The 18047-nt window shown below is 41.0% G+C and overlaps 1 protein-coding gene across 1 annotated transcript in view; it reads right to left on the reverse strand.

Annotated features, from left to right (window-relative positions):
- The window catches only part of LOC120791763 (unconventional myosin-VIIa), a 67801-nt gene that overhangs the window by 46448 nt on the left and 3306 nt on the right, over window positions 1-18047 (reverse strand). Inside the window, exons 2-4 of the mRNA XM_040130426.1 lie at window positions 15169-15236; window positions 1710-1823; window positions 1431-1583 (exon numbers count right to left, since the gene is read on the reverse strand). Of these exons, the coding sequence (XP_039986360.1) occupies window positions 1431-1583; window positions 1710-1823; window positions 15169-15186 (285 nt within the window). The 5' untranslated portion in view covers window positions 15187-15236. The remainder of the gene's footprint in view (window positions 1-1430; window positions 1584-1709; window positions 1824-15168; window positions 15237-18047) is intronic.

Below are 18047 nucleotides of genomic sequence, written 5' to 3' on the forward strand. Positions count from 1 at the left end.
TGCCGCTGCTGGTGGTGTAATGGGGTGGGGAATGTTTTCTTGACACACTTTGGGCCCCTTAATACCAATCAATCATGGTAGGAATGCCACAGGCTGTCTGAGTATTGTTGTTGACCACGTGCCAGTTTCCATTGTAGTATAACTATATATAGTCCAGTCCAGCACATAGCGGGAAGTTGGAACAGCGAACACTAAGAAGCATAACCACATGGCCGGGTTAGTGAACAGGAAAATCTGTGCCAAGTATGGATTAGAAGTCTTCAAGTCCTGATGGGACACATCCCTGATAGTGGTTGAGAACAACAAAGCTAAGATCCTGTGGGACTTCAAGTTCCAGACTGAAGAGCAGGTGCTGGCTAACAAACCAGAGATCGTGGCGGTGGACAAGGAGCAGAAGAGGACAGTTGTTATGGATGTGGCAATCCCAGCTGACAGAGCACGAGAAGATTGGGAAAAACTGGAAAAGATGTGGAAGGTAAAGTCCAAATAGGTCCCAGTGGTAATAGAAAAATTAGGGGTTACCCACAAAGTGGCTCCAGCAGATTCCAGGTACAACATCGCAGGTCTCTCTTCGGGACTCTTCTTTGTCCCGAAGAGTGCAGTCCTAGGAACAGCTAAGACACAGCGCCACACACTAAAAATCTGAAGATTCTGGTGGAGGCTCTCAACTTGAGGATGCTCGGGGATCTTGCTTTCACTTTCTGTCCAGTTCATCCCAAACCAGCTCGATGGAGTTAAGTCTGGAGACTGTGCTGGTCTTCCATCATGTGAAGCCACCGTCTAGTTCTTCCCTTCTAATGTTTTGGGTTTAAGGATGAACCCCTGACCAACCAGTCTGTCTTCCTTTGTTACTTGTCTTTTCCTCACCATTCTGATACCAATATAAATCACTCATTCCTCAAGTACAGTGTTGTCCTGATAATGCATCAGAGGATGTAGTAGCACAGTTGGTTCCAACACTGCCTTTGTACAGACAGCGGGTATGTAAGTAATCAGCTAAAGTTGGGGAACCTGTAGGAACTGCTTGCATCAACTTTCAAGACTTCATTTAATCCCATTTCTGCATGAAAGCTGTAAATTTACCCATTACTTGATCCCGGAAAATTACTGTTTTATTCAAAGTTGTTGTTTTGGTTTTTTTTACCTTGGGCAAGCTACCACTTACCTTTGCACTATTTAAGGTTTTTCACTGGACTTGAGCTGCTTAAATTTAAATAAAACCTAGAAACATAGAGGTGTTCTAATAATTTTGAGCAGTAGTGTGTATGTATATACATATATAGATGTGTAGCTGTATGATTTACAACTGCTGTTGACTTGTGATCTGTATCTCAATAAGACAATTAATGCAGATGATTAATAAGACTGTTAATGCAGGTATAAATACAGAACACTCTGCAGTCAGAGTGCATCAATACAGTAATACTCACATAGATTAGTTTTTCTCTGTATCTAATGAGCAGGTTACGGAGGATTCCAGCTTCATTGAGGTCTCCCAAGCGGATCATGTCCTCCACACCGTGGATGGAGGTGGGATGCATTGGCTTGATGTTGGTGGCATTCTGGGGGGAGATCCAGTGCTCCTGGATAGGAAAACAGTAGCACACTCTAACTACTGGAGTTTCAGGACACTCCTTATCCAAAATAGCAACCAACAAAATCCAACAAAAAAACGAGTGTCACAAAAAACACAATGTTCCAGCACTTACATTTCCTTCATCATCCACCACCTGGATCTGTCCTGAGTCACAGAGTTTGACCACTGCACCGATCGGTACCTCAAACTCCCGACCGGTCTTCAAGTCCAACCAGACATAGTCGCCCTGGAAAGAAAACCAGGATTACGATTGGGATCAGATTGATAATTTAGTCAAATCAGCATCAGCACTACCACACAAGAAATCAGAGCCAGAAAGGAACCGTGCCTTGATTTCACCAGCTACATGTATGTGATTGAAAAGTGTAGTTAGTTAACCATTTAGAGTTTATATTTTTAAGTTGATCATTTTCATACTGCACCTAGACCAGGCTTAATGGAGTCTGGAGACCTGTGAACCCTTTTTACCTCAGTCAGACAGTGTGTTAAATAAGGCCTCATAACATCCTACTCTACAGTGGGCTGACCTTTACTTCCCTTAATGTGTTTATCGAAACTGTAACTTTAATGCTCAGCCGGGTTAGCAAATCAATTCTAGCTTTTGAATAAACGGTGCAGTCCAAAAAGGGTAAAATAAACAATCTCCTGATCCAAAACATGTGCCAGGAACTTGTTGAGGTGGACAGAGAGGACACCCAGCCAGCAGACAGTTGTTATGTCGCAGAAGAATGAAGGGTTAGTACAGAGAGGTGAGTACCAAACTTTCACTCCGCATAGGCCTGGAATTGGCTCGGAAAAGCTTCTGTCTTACTCCCTCCCGGACGCAGGCACCTGTGGTCGGTGACAGTGGATTCCAACAGCGACACAGAGTCACCGCTAGCCCAAGTTTGAGACATTATGTATCACCATTACATTCAAGTCACAGATTTGCGATCTTTGAAAAAAAAACCTGATGGTGGTTTAACAAAACTTATAGCTTTTCTGAAGGTTTTATCAGACTCCAACCTCTAACCATCGGGTGAAAAAAATATTCCAATGGTCCTAATCCCGATAAAAGATCCCAGTGAATGGAAATGACATATGTCACCTGAAGCTACATTTATATTATAAATATGTATTGTTTTTTTCTTTATATTTTCATATAAAATATTATGTCAAGGGTTTCTGGTGTTTTCCAAGATCGCATTTCCAGCTTGACAGGAAATACAGGCGCAACTTGAGAAACTGGTTAAAAATCCATTTTTTAGTGCAGCAGCCAAAATATATTTTTCATCCAGATGATAGAAGAGTCTTTGAGGATACTGAAAATATCTTCAAAACAGCACTAAGTTTGAAAATCCACTTCTCATCTGTTCATCTGTATACTGAATGATCCAAGTTCATATTTTCTCTAAAATCCACCAAAGTAACGGTTTCTGCTTAAAGTGCAGTTTGCAATTTACCTCTGTTGAATACACCGACGAATGTTTACGTCGCTCACTAACAACAAACGAAAACACCTCCAAACAATATTTCATCCAAACCTGACAAAGTGTGTCTAAATACACAGTTAGCTGTTTTTTGTATGTCATTCACAGCCAACGCTAATATTCAAAGGTGTATTCAAGAAAGGTAAACAGCTAAGTGCACTAGCACCAAACAGACACAGTGTAAGAACAGAAGTATTTTTCTTTTCTCTGCTCTACTTTGTTTTCTTGAGGAAGACTCCAGGAAGTTGCTGCTTCTACCCGAGAAATAGTGCAGCATATAACCGCCCTGTAAAGTGGTGAATTTCTCAACCCTGTCTCCTAGAAATTACATTTATGTAACTAAACTGCAACAACAAAAAATATGTTTTGTAGGAAAGTTAATTTGTGGCTGGATAACATTCAGAGGCACCTTTTTTTCTTTGAATGAATGACTGGAGCGCTACATTAATTAACAGCAGCGGAGTCACCGGGACGTGGTTGTGGTGGATGGGTTCCACGTCCACGGTCCCCTCTGTGGTTTAAGCAACAAAAGCACTTTCATTAAGGTTAGGGAAAGATGGTGATGTTGGTTAAATGTAAAGAAACAAATTGTGTCTGCAGCCACTGTGAGCTTTAACATACTCATAAATCAAAGTTTAATAATACTGCAGGCTAGTTCCAACAATGGATATTGTACTGCAACACTGGATGTTTGGCAGAAAACAAATATGCTGTCTGTGAATATTTTACCGATGTGTTCAGTATCAGCATATTTGCAGCTTGTCAAATTGGTAAATTAACGACACTTCCTCATTACGTTAATAGCGAATGTCATCTGGTCGCAATTACGTTTCCTATAACATGTATAGTTGAGATGTCCAGACTGAAAACAGCCATGCATTCAGACCACGCAAGCGGCTGCATTGGTGGGAGCATGTTTCTTCAGTTACTGGTGACATGAAATTCAATCCTGGAAGTCCAGGTTGAATAACAGATCCATGAATTTGAGGGCCTATCAGATGCTACAACACTGCAGAGTGGTGCATGGGACGGGATCTTACTACTCTGGAGAGTTATCTCAAAGAACAGCGTGCCATTTGCCAGGTAAACAGCAGAAATAAGCCGTTCATGTTACAAAATAATCTACCAGGAACGTGCATCTGCACACGTTCCCTTGTCCAACGTAGCACCTTGGTGGATGACTTCACACTCAACTAGAAAAAGCTGAGCCAGGGTCAGCTTTTTTTGCCAGGTGACCTTGCGTTTTTTTTGCCTGAGCCCTCTGCATCGGCTCCTCTTCTGCTGAACTGCAGACTGGCCTCATTCAAATGAGTAAGAATGCTGTATTTTTTTCACACAGCGCAAAGGTCGGCTGACTGCTTTCCCTGTTTCCGCTGTCTGTGCTAAGCTAAGCTAACATCTCCGGGACTTATATTTAACAGACAGATATGAGAAGGATGTCGATCATTAGGTTTTTGGCAAGAAAGCGAATAAGCTAATTTCCCAAAATATCTCACTTTTCCTTCAAGGTAGAGTCAGTTACTTGCTGTAATGTAAAAGACAGAAGTTGAAGTTAAAGCACTGCCTTTGTGATATGGTTTTTAGTCACATGCGCCAACGCGCGCGCACACACAGACACACACACAAAGGTACGTTAAAAACAAAAACACAGTTTAACAAATACAATTATGATTCATGACTCAATAAAAAAAACACATTCTTGCGATTCAGGGATAATTATTTTAACACACAGTTATGCAATATGAGGCAAGACAGCATCTCTCTCCCTTCCTCTCTCTCACATTCACACACACAAAAACAAACACACACACACACACACACACACACACACACACACACACACACACACACACACAAACACACAGAAACACACACACACACACACACACACACACACACACACACAATTGGAGTGTACCGGCAGCAGTGTGCTGGGTTTCATCACAGTGTTGACATTGCGTAACAGCACCCATTTGGCCTGATCCTTCTCATAAAGTTCCACATAGTCCCGACGCTTGTACATCTTCACATGCACAGCACAAGCCGACACACAATCAGACAGTCCTCTGTTTCACACAGAAATGGAGAATAGCCACAGCTACGGTCAGAAAGGTGTGTTAATTGGTCTGATGTTTGTATGATTTCTGTTTCCTCTGTATCTTCCTAACAAATACGTGTGGACAACTTCCAAATATCCATGTAAAATATCCAACTATGACTCAGGTTAGGTCCACAGGGCAACATATATAGCCATCATTGAAACACTGAGTTGTTAAAAAAATCTTTCTCGGTTCTACGGGTTTAACTCATCACAGGTTCAATTCCAGCAGATCACAGTCACATGTCCCCTCTGTTTCTCTTCCCTGGGTTCATCTATAGACAGCTGAAAGGCCCTTTAGATGATGCCAAAAAAAAGATGTCCAGAAAAACAGGTCCAACATCAGGCATCTCACAGTCTAACAGGGTCGCACAAAAGAGCATCCTGGTTTGTGACCATCCCTCCTGTCTCTTTGTGTAGCCTTGTCCGCTCTAAACTGTCTACAGAGTTAAAAATATATTAAAAATATCTAAGAAAGTCCAGCCTTCTGCTGCCTGTCAGACCAGTTTGGAGTTTCCACTGCAGTGTCATTTTTGGACAATCCTCCTGCTGTGTCTCCCTCTCTGTCTGTCACACTCACACTTTGTTAACCCACCACCTCCCCTGTTGCCCATGGCAACGAGATGTCACTTCCTCCTCAGTTGTGTGTCCTTTGGTGTTGGATTTCTATATAGATAAATCCACTACGGGCTCATTTTGCATTGTATATTCTGCAGGTTATGCAGGATAAAATGTGTGTTTCCTGAATGTGAAACGTTAAGGACGATGTAAGTAATGGTAGTAATACTAATAACTAACACTATTAAAAAATAATGGTAACACAGTACAATACGGTACTCACAAAAATGTGAGTAGTTCCTAAAGAACGAATAGGAAATGACCTGGTAATTAATAAATTGTAATTAAGAAATCGTTAATGAGGACTATATTATACATAGTGTTACTAGAGAACAGATTGGGAGCTACTATATCAATGAATAATTAGGTAAGGATTAGTTCATCAGTATCTGTGAATCGGAATAAAGACCACTCTCCTGATTAACTCTAAACCAGAAAGAGTGGCAAAAAACCTACTCATTCTTCAGCTCTCACATTTCTGTAGATCATATTGTAAAGTGTTAACGCAGTAACGGCACCAGTACTACAACTAGTAACCTCCACTACTGCTGCTCAAAATAATGATGATAATCATCATAAGCCAGGGGCGCAACGGTGATGCAGTGGTTAGCGCCGTCGCCTCACAAGAAGAAGATTCTGGGTTCGGCCTTTATGTGTGGACGCTGTGCCTATGTGCTCCAGCTTCCTCCCACAGTCCAAAAACATGCCGGTCAGGTTCACTTGGGACTACCCGTAGGTGAGAATGGAAGCATTGAGCACTGTTAGTGACAGACTAGCCACCTGTCCAGGGAGTATCCCGCCTCTCGCCCAATGTTAGCCAGGATTGGCTCCAGCCCCCTCGTGACCCTCAAAAGGATAAGCGATATAGCTGATGGATGGATGGATAATCATAATCACCATCGGCATCACAATAACAGTTTATCTTTTAGTTTATAAATACAAAAATGATCAAATATGCAGCCATAAAACAAGGAATTATTAAAAACAAAACCATCTAGTAAGACAAAAAGTGGAGATCCTTGTGTTCCCCCAAAGGGTTTATCATCTGAGGGCCATGCACATGCAACATGTCCTTCAAACTACAGGACTGCTAAATGACAGAATATGTTTTATCCACCAGTGCCTTCAAACACAGCCCATATGAGGGTTTTCTGATCTGACTCACCAGTTTGCAGGACGACATTGTTAAGGTGCTTCAGACAGCGAGCAGTTACTGACGCCGCCTCCAGGGTTTTCACTGTCAACACAGCAACATCGATGGCAGCGGCCGGAAGAGAGGCAGCTGCTGCAGAGGATGAATCATCCAGGAATTTACTTCACTGAGCTTCCAACTATACCTCTAGTGCCACCAGCAGGTCAAATTTTTCACTTTTCCTGTGAAATATCTCAAAATCTACACAATGGATTGGCACAAATGTGGTACAGATATTCATGGTTCCCAGATGATATATCTTACTGACTTTAGTGATCCTCTGACTTTTCCTCTATCGACACCAGAGGGTTGACGTCTTAGTTTTTTATGAAAATATTTTAACAACTGTCAGACAGATTGCTGTGAAAATGGGTTCAGTCATTCATGGTTCACAGAGGATGAACTGTAATAACTTTGATCCCTTGACCATAATATTTTGGTTTATGACAAAATACCTGTTACCCATACCCATTATTCTGTACTGTACACAAAGATGTAATTGACTAAAACTCTGGACATTTTCATCTCGTCTTAGTCAAAAAAACCAAAACATTTTAGTCTAGTTGTGGTTGACTAAAAAACTTGACCTTTTAGTCTAGTTTTAGTCAAACCAAGAATGAGCATTTTAGTCAAACTTCAGCAAACTGCTTCCAAATAAGATTTCATCCAACTGAATTTAACATTTGAGTCTCAAAAGATCCAACATTAGCAAATCCAATGCAATCTAACTCTTGCAATTTGAGTCAATCGGAGAAAAAAGAGAACCCCTCACAATCAAAAAGAGCCCTTGTAAAACAGCCCTGCAATAAGTCCTACTCTTAAAATGTTCAGCTTTGTCGGGACTTTGCCAGAAAAGTGTTGGTTTTATTCTTTAATTTTATAGGACTTAGTGGTTATGTTGTACTAGATTTTGTTACACAATAAGTGTTTATAATAGGTTGGACACTAGCACTTAAATAAATTTGTAAAAAAAATATTTGGAACCTCTTTGCACACGAAGCAATCTAAGTAGTAGACAGCCAACTACTGCCCCACAGATTCAAGCCCAAACAATCCTCTACATTGTGGCTGTGCATCATAACAACAGGCAGAGGTCTCAACTAGACTACAGTTAGCCATCACGGACCAATTAAAATTCAACAAGATCTGAAATGTGTATGGCAATTAAGTTATGTGTGCTTTAACATGGATAGCATGTTTAATACACACAAAATCAACAAACTTGTCTCATGCAACATGTTGGCCAACGTAGCCAACTGGGCTGCTGACTTTCAGTGAGACTAAACCCCCATCTGCAAGCTACGTAGCAATGTCCCGTTGCTGTGAGAGGCTAATATGTAATATTACACCACTGCCTTTAGTAGTTGGCTTAGTACGGCTTTAAAAGTAAAGTAACGTGATTTAACATATTAACAAACATCAGTTTCCGTGTGGTGCACCTTAAGGTGTCTCCCCAGGTTTGTGGTTTTCTGTCAAGTTATTTTGTAGCCTCAGGGCTTTTCTCCTGACTATAAGTTACTACATTCCTTTCTCTGAGAGGCATTATATCTAAAGTGGGTCCAAATGTCAAACCCCTTTTTTTGGCCGTCACGATCTTTTCCCTTCACTGTATGTTAGCTGATCATAGCTAGGTCCAGTCCAGCACTGTTGGCAGTGCGTACATGGGTGCATTTCTGAAGTCCTGGTTAAGGTTAGGGGTAAGGTGCAAATTCAGCTTAGGTTTAGGTAAGGGTTAGGCTGCCCACAATGAATGGAAATTAGTGCCATGTCCTGAAAAGGATAGCTGTGCAAACTTGTGTGTGGGGGGGGTTGTGCTCTGTATGTGTGAGATGAATGGTTGTTTGAGTGTGTGTTACATACTGTATATGTGAGTTTAATTAAGTAAATACTCTGTCTGGCAAACTGAGCCACCCGAACACTACACCACCAGGCACCTGTCACACACACACACACACACACACACACACACACACACACACACACACACACACACACACAGACACAGACACAACACAGCCTGTGACCGAGTGAAGAGGAGTGAACAGGGCCAACAGCAAACTATCAGAAACCATAGGTTGAATTATTTAACACAGAGGATCTGTTTGGTGTCGTCAAGTATTGCCTGTGTATCCAAAGCCTGATACATCTGAAAAGTTATTAACAAAGAGTTGAAACTGTACAGCTACAAATGACTGTTTCATTGCTGACTGTCAGACCTGAGTTTACCTCAAACAGTCATTTAGCTGTGTGTCTTTCATGACAGCCTTCTGCTATCACAACCACCAGTCTCACATGGCCGAGGAGTTGTTTCCACACAGTGTTTCGCAGGCCTTTAGAGGTCATTTAAAAATCGATGAAGCCCCCCCCAGGCCAACTAACCAGACACCGCAGCAAATGGAGACAGCCGTGGGGTAGTTCATGACCCACTCAGATTTCAAATCAGGTTTTTTTAAATATCAAAAACACTGTTTTTATGAAATGATGGTACTTTTCAGCTACAGTTTTTTTTAAAGAGGTCTGTAGATATTGGGGAAGCCGTCATGCATAAAATGCTACTCGTTTTCCATGCGAAGGCTCCCATTTTTCTGGTGAGAACCTATGCTTCACCAACCAGGTTCATTGTAGAGTCAAGCAGCAGCCAAGCCTTTCTAAGTAACGACAAATCGAGTGAAGCGCAGTGCAGCAGAAGATGTAAATGGACGTCTGCAGTAAAGAATAGCCTTAAGCCTGTTGAGTAAAATTCTGACGTCTAACTCTTAGAACTCTAACTTTATGCCGCTAAACAAAAATGTAAATATTTCTCTTGTAACAGTTTGCAGTATATCTAATACACAGGACAGATTCAGGGAAAATGATTTACACCATGGCTGCTGCTCTAAGCTGACGCAGACCAAGCTTTGGGCAAACATGACTGAGGCAAGCCAGAGTGTTGGCGTGGTGTTAGCAGTGATGTCATGTGACGGGTATGTGCTCTAATCATCTCTTTCTTCAGGTAAATAATTCAGGCCAGACATGAGCCAGGTATTCACTTACGGCTGCTGTGCGGAGAGGTAACAAATCGCACTGAGGACAGATAGACAAAGAGCCTTTGGGCAACCCGTAGACGCCGACCATGAACCACGATGTCCCCAGTTTGAATCCGACTGGGAACATTCGTTTCATGTCTTCTCCATCTCTCTCCCTGATTCCCTGTCAACTATCTATCATTTATCACTAATAAAGGTATAGAAAGTTCCCAAAAACAAATTTTTAAAAAAGTTACCAGTTATTCATATTAAAAATGATAATCTGTGAAAATATATTCTTCTCTCTAGATCTTTTAATGTGGTTTTCTAGCAGCTAAATATCGTTTAATAAATCATTGATTAATAACCAACATGTCCTTGCCAAATGAAACACAGAGACAATCCTGAAAACATTCTCAAATTCTTAAAGCTGCAAAAACGGACACATCCTTGATGTAATATACTCTTTTCAAGTTGATACGGCAGACATGTTAGTAAACAGCTGCCTAATTGGAGGGCAGATTACCCCTCAGCAAATTTAAATCCAACAATGGCTCTCTTTTTTTTTTTTCAGCTCCTGAGCTCCTATCCAAATATCCGGCTCTTTAGCTGCTAAATGCTCCACTGTGTTCACCAGCTGGTCTCTGACTGGGTCTGGCTGCTGATTGCTGCTCAGCAGGTAGATTACAGGCTTTTTTTTTTTTTTTATCCACGTCATTTATTTTCAGAACTGGGAGGTACATAAAAGAATGCCTCACCCGGCCTTTAGCAAATATACAAATGTATATTCATTATTTGGAAATGTGTGTGATCTTAGACTGGTTTGATTTAAGTCAGCAGAGGCTCGTGTTGTGAAATTTTTGTCACTTCAGCTCAGTCTAAAGGCTCGCTTGGAGCCATAACTACAGCTTTGTAGTATCTTGTTACCCTCAATGTGCAAAAAGTTTACTGTGAGTAATACAAGCTCTCTCAGTGGTCTGTAAGTGTACGCTGCAGACCACAGCTCACCACTGCCGACTGCACGGTATCTGTCTGCAGGTGTATTGGTCTTCATCAGGTACGGGTCTGCCCTCTGCTGGTGGACAGAAACTTTCTGTCACCAGTTAGAAAACAGCGCTCTGCAGTTACACTTCTCTCAGCAGCATGCTTCAAAATATTTTGTTCCTGTGAGAATGAAACAGCCTCTGAGGGAACATTTCAGTACACTGAAACTGAGATTGTTTGGAGGCAGAGTGGCAGAAGACAGCTATTAAGAGGCCATACGACTTGTAAAGGCACTTCAAACTCACCTCATTTGCATTTAGATAGATCAGTTAGACAAGTCAAAGGTCAGAGGGTGAGATATAGTGACAAGCTAATTGTGTTGTTATTTGTCACCAAATAAACTCGTCCATAAAAACACAGACGGACCAGCTCTACTTTCTGCTTCAATGAACAAGTGACATTAACATTGTGTCTCTATTCTGCCTCCAGAAAGATGGCAAAAAAAAAACAAGTATAAGGGCAAAATATTTTTAGAAAATTAAATTGATATTCAGAGATAGTCAGTGGTGGGAGAAGTATTCAGATAAAAGTAATGATACTAGTCCTGCATTCAAAAACTTACTTTAGTAAAGTACAGAAGTAAGCAAAATAACCTTAAAGTATTAAAAGTAAAAGTACTCATGGTGCAGAATGAGCCGTTTCCGAGTAGTTTATTTTAACTGTATATTACTTCATTGGCAAATTATCAGCGGTTATTTTTATTTATAACAAATAGGGCTCAGTGAAAATTGAATATTATTATTTATCAACTTTCAGTGAAATCATATGGTGACAGTACGAATGCATTTTGTTATCATTTTACAAGAATCAGTTAACGACTCTAAGCTCATTTTAACTATAAGCTTCTAAAATTAGATGATTAGATAATTAGATGTAAGGATTTGATTCACATGTGTGAGTTTTGTCTGATGCTCATTCAAATCATCACACTGAAAATCAGTCTGATTATTTGATATGTGGTTTTACAAACATTTGCTATATCATGACACGTGTTATTACTTTCTCATGATTTCAGCCATATCATCCTGCCCTACTGATCTACAACTGTTAACTCTATTGCCGTTTATTGCTGTATAGCTAATAATTATCCTGTTTTAGAAGCAGGTATGTTTTGTGTGTAAAATGTGAATCTGCAAAGTAATTAGTACCTATATTTCCCTCTGAATATAGTGGACTAGAAGCATAAAGTAGCAGGAAATAGAAATACTCAAGTAAAGTACAAGTACTTCAGAACTGTAAGGGGAGTACTTCGAAATGTCACATGTAAGAAAAAACAGAAAAAAACACCGAATAACTGTGTAAGGAGTATTCAGTAACATGAAGTAACTCAATATTGATTAATACACCTTCTACTCTACATAACAAACAAACAGGTGTGGTCTTGCCACATTAGACACAGGCACACTTATGCCACTGATTCTACTTTACTCATTTTTTATTTTTCATTTTTATGGTGAACACATTAGCGAACAGTTGCGTATTTACACAGCAGATACAGAGCCACATTAGCATTCATTTGGATTTGTATCAGTATTCCCTCGCTTTTGGCTCTGTTTTAGGTCTCTTCAAGCTCTGAGAAGCAGGTAGCGTACAGAGTGTTTTTGAGCTCTTTCTCTGAAAACAGCTGCCTGCTGCTGCTGGCAAGGACACTGACCATAGTACACCAAAAACAGTAAATTTACGAGTCAGAAATCGAAACAATGAGCTTAAAGACACGAAAGGCTGTTGTTCATTTCCTATTTCCTACCAACAGTCAACGTCAGTTTCCTTTGAGCATGAACATGATGGTGCCAATAGCCTTAACTTATTGTAAGCATGACAACGAAGGCCCCCTAACCATAACAGAGTAGTAATTTTACCCAAACCACAATGTTTCCCTAATCTTAACACAGTACTTCTTTTGACCCAAACCTTCACTGTGTCCCAGTTCTGTGCACGGTGGGTTTTAAAGCTTTCTGTTGTTGGAAACAGAAAGCTTTGAGATCTATGAGAGTGAAAAAAAACAGAACAAACAGTAAAGTTGCAGACCAGGAAGCCAGTGAGCTCAAGTTGCTATAAAGCTGCAAAATGTCGCAGTGATGTGATCCATCGTCATATAAATATGCAGATGGAGTGCAAATGCCGTCCAGTAACAGTTTTGTCCTTGTGCTCTGGACTACTACACACACACACGCACACACACCGCCTCTTTCCTCTCGCATTGTGGTGGTCTAGTAAATGAGAGAGAGAGCTGCTCTGAATGAATGAATGAATACCAGCTCTCCATCACAGTGGAACTTAACATGGGACTGAACACAGCAGAGACAGAAAGCAACAGATAAACAACAAACAAAGTGGCTTTCAGTAACTTTGGTGCTGTGTGAGAATATACAGATGGTTCCTAACAAAACAAATTAAAATTACAGTCTGTATCATCGCATAGCAAAACATTTGCAGTAAATATGTGGAGAAAACAATTAAAGTATCATGCAGCATCTCCTGCAGGGACCCTGCAGCAAAGTGAATAGTAAAAACTGTATCATTCTAAATAGAAACCCCATAAAGGAGTGGATAAACGGCTTGAAAGTCAAACCTGTGCAAGTGCTGCAACGTGAGCATTCGTATGTGATGGTGTCTTGGTTTTGGTAGCACTGTCAGCTCCACATTCAAGACCAAAAGCTGAAACATTCCACAGTGCAGTCTTCTGAAATAAAGCTGCACGTCTCAGTATTTTTGTTCAGTGTAGCGTGAGTTGTAGCTGTATTGTTTTCAACTCAACAAACAAAGAAAACCAGAGCTTCAGGAGTCTGATTTTAACTTCCAAATGTGCCTGCTGTAAACTTACTGTGAACCCTGGGCCAAGTTCTCCTGAGGGATTACATTTTTCACCGTTCTGGGACCTGAACCCTCCAGGCCATTTAGTTTTCCTTCTGCAATAAACCAAACCAGACTAACAACCTCTGAGATCAGGAAAGAGCTCAGAGTTCACTGGCACATAACAAGTAACTGAACAAAAACAACACAATAGCCACCAAAGAAAATCACTGACACAAATCAATGCAGACGGTCATGCACTTGCCAGCACATAAACCGGGAATGACAATTTCTTTCAATTCAAATCAGCTCAATTCTTTGACAAGACTGTAAATGAAGCACGTTGTCCTCCTGAGTGAAGCCTGAGTTTACCTTGATGAAGTTGGTGTATCTGTAGCTGAGACGGCGTACATTCGCATCCCAGCCCTCCAGCAGCGTATCGGACCCGTTCCCGTTCATTTCAGCTGTCATGGTTAAGGTGTGACAAAAAACTAAAACGCGAATTCTTCCTTCCTGTTTTGATTTGTTGACTGAGCTTGAAAAAAAAAAAAAAGATCCACAAACGCATCCCGAAGTATATGAGACCTCCTTGCAAAAATCCTCGCTTGGTGGTAAAATAAATCCAAATGAAAAGTTAAAAACACTGTTACAATCAAAGCAAAAGCATCTTCAGAAAATCTGCCATCTTATAAAAAGGTCAAATCAAAAACTTTTTTCTTTAAATTTAATAACAATTTTCTCTTCCATGTCTTCTTTCAACTTTTAACAAAAATGTTCTTCTTCTCTGCATAAAAACAATTAAAAGTCCTGTTTGTGATTCAGTGGCAGCAGAGTCTTAACTCACACACACACTTCCTGTCCAGAACACTCTGTGTGTCAGTTTAGATGCAGGTCAGATAGTGTGAGATGCGATAAACATCCACAGCAGAGAGGGGTGAGGGCTGATCTGTGTGTGTGTGTGTGTGTGTGTGTGTGTGTGTGTGTGTGTGTGTGTGTGTGTGTGTGTGTGTGTGTGTGTGTGTGTGTGTGTGTGTTCTATTGGCTCGACTCATTTGGGCCTCCACAGCGGGGGTTGCTGTCAGAGTTGATTAGTCGATCAGAAAGGTTGACAAGTTCAGCAACGCATTAACTGAGTATCAAAAGGGCCGACACCGAGGCCAGTGCATGCTCTCTCTGACACACACACACACACACACACACACACACGGTAAAATGCATCCAGCATGTTGTCTGATTTGATTGATAGCCCTGCTCTACAGTCATTTGTTTCTGTGCGTGCGTGCGTGTGTGCGTGCGTGCGCGTTTAAATGAATGGCTATGAATGGTGGGAATGGTGAATGGTGTGTGTTTACCTGCTGTAGAATGACCATGGTCCTGGTTTCCGTCCTTATGACTGGACATCAGCAGACACCTGTAGACCCTGAGAAAGACAGAGCGATTCATTCTCAAGATAATCGTTTACTGTCTATTCCTACAGTGGGTCAGGGTGTTATTTGTGTTTACACAGCACATTTCAGTACAAGCGAACTTGTAAGTAAACTTGTGACACATGCAGCAACAGGTAACATGTGCTTTTCTTATTGTTGCATTTTCTTGCATATAAACAATAAAAATAGGGATGATTAGATAGATTAGCTGAAGTGGTGCGTAACCGGTTTTTCAGACCCCACGAATACGGCAAAACAAGCCCAAACACGCACACACACACACACACATACTCAGGTGTGTTTTACCAATAAACATGATCAAAGAAGAAGCAGCAGACACATAAAAACGATGCTGTTAAAATTCAGCTGGGTCTCAACAAAGCTGTGTCTGCTAATAGGATGCATATAAAACTCTTTAGGTAACACACACACACACACACACACACACACAAACTGTCATGTTTTCATCACTTCAGAGGACACTACACTGACTTCCATTAATATCCCCGGAATCTTACCCTAACCATAACCAGCACTTGAAGGCGTGTGTGTTAGGGTATTAGCCCCTGTAAATGATTCAGCCTCCCTTGATGAAGGTTTAGTTTGATCCTTTGACTTTCTGACACCTGGCAGCCGTGACGACTCAACCTCCTGAGTTCAGGCTTCACTCTGAGAAGCGAGTCAGGGGTTGGCTAAGATCCTCCCTCAGATCCCCTCTCTGTACTATCCCGTTTCAGCGTCGGGACGTCAGTGCACGTCTCGAGTCGTTTTTTGGTGCAGTTGATTTCCCTCAACCTGCTCTTTCTTTAGTTAACGAGTTCTTATATCTACCATTTCTTGAAAACAACCATGCCACAGCATCAGCCTACTCAGGTACAACTACTGTTATTTGACTTTGTAGTTGCAAGAGGAAAAAGTGGGATGTGTGATATTCAATGTGGTGTGATATTTAATTTGTGCACTTTCCTACAAGAGGTTTAGTGGTTGTTTTATGTTATGAACGTAAATGTTTGTATTGCAGTGTTTTAAAAGGAACACTGAGGAGGTGGTATGTACCATCAAGAAGAAGTGTGTATTGCACTTCCTTTGGCCAAACTTTGAGCTTCTGGAAAATACACTTCACTTGTTTCTTTTTGAGAGTTAAATGAGAAAATTGATACGGTAATTATGAAGTGACAGCCTAGAGCCGGCTGACTTAGCTTAGCACAAAGGCTGGAAAGAGACAGGAAACAGCCAGACTGGCTCTTTCCAGAGGGAATGGATTCGGCCAACCAGCAGCCCTGAAGCTCATTCATTAATATTTTGCATCTTGTTTGTTTAATCCGACCAAAAACCCAGAAATCGTCAGGAGACTGTCGTTTCAAACCGACAGTCAACATTTTTGGGGTTTTTTTATAGAGTGTGACCACAGTTGTTTAAATTTATGTTTACTATCGTCACGGAGGTCCCTGAACCTTAACAAAGCAGTCTTTAACCCAAACCATGATGTATCCCTAGCCATAACCAAGTTATAACCAGACCTTCATCACAACAGTTATAGAGGACACAAAAGAAGTCGGAGCAGAAAGGATTTCTATTTGTCCCTCTAGTGGTCACGGACAAAAGTGCCCTATTTGGTGTTTCATTTAGAAGACTTGCTGGCTGGGAGTTACGCTGTTGCCATGTGTGGTGTATTTTCATAAAGCTGTGGGAAGTGTCGTCCTAATACAGCCCAACGCAGGGTTAGACCCACTGCACAAGTAGCTTAAGAAAGGGTACAGTAACTTAAATATTACCCAAGTAGACAAAAGGGAGTTTTGGAGAAAGAGTGGTGGCTCTCGAAAGAAACCGTTGGTCTTTGATTCTCGGGGACTGACACCGAAACCTCCCCTTCATGTTTTGATAGATGAAAATTCTTTGTCTTTCTCATCGAAAATCAAAAGCAAACAACGATTAGTTTGGAGTTACTATGAGTTCCATCAATAATTGCAGTCAACAGAGTCCTCACCAAAGTAGGGAACCTTTGTATACACATGAATTAACCACGGTAAATTATTTACTCTCTCATTATCCAGCTTTATTTGGCTCATTTGACCTTTGACAGGGGGCAGTCAGTGACAGCTGCCTTTCAGAGGCAGAAAAACCCCAACAGGAGGTTTCACCTCACTGGAAACCTTTTCAAAAGGATGCTTATTAAGACAGACGCTGAAACTTTCCCCCAGCGTCTGTGTGAGAGAACCACCACACCAATGGCAGGGCTAATTTTTAAATATGGGGTGGCATCCAAATAACACTCAAGGTAAAATAAATAAAAACTCTTTGTGTCCAAAGACAAAAATAAAGCAACAAATCAAGAAAATCTAACCATCTATCTGAGACACTGTCTGTGCAAGACAGACAAACAGATAGTAAAAGTGTTGTAGACATGAGCTACATGAGACTTTCTCTGTTTTGAGGTTCAAACGAGACAGAGACGCCAACAAGAAGGAGGGCAGCTTCAAAATGTTCAGGACAAAATGGTTTCGTAGACACATGAGACATGTGTTGTCTGTTCTGGTTTCTGCTTTGGTTTCTCCCTTTATCTCAGGTGTTTTGAGAAGTCAAACAGGGCAGAGCTCCATCTATGAAAGAAGACTCAACTACAAATTTTGTCATTCACTATACACATAATCCCATTCTTGATGGTGTTATTACCGGTGATCTGTCCAAAAAAAATGACCTTGTATCTGTCTGCTTGGATTTTAAGTTTGTTTCAGCTGAAGTCTCTAAATTCATATAGCCGATGGTTAGATCAGATCTCCAGTTTTGGCAAAAAGTAATAAATG

The sequence above is a fragment of the Xiphias gladius genome, chromosome 7 (genome assembly GCF_016859285.1).
Source record: "Xiphias gladius isolate SHS-SW01 ecotype Sanya breed wild chromosome 7, ASM1685928v1, whole genome shotgun sequence".
NCBI classification, from domain to species: domain Eukaryota; kingdom Metazoa; phylum Chordata; class Actinopteri; order Istiophoriformes; family Xiphiidae; genus Xiphias; species Xiphias gladius.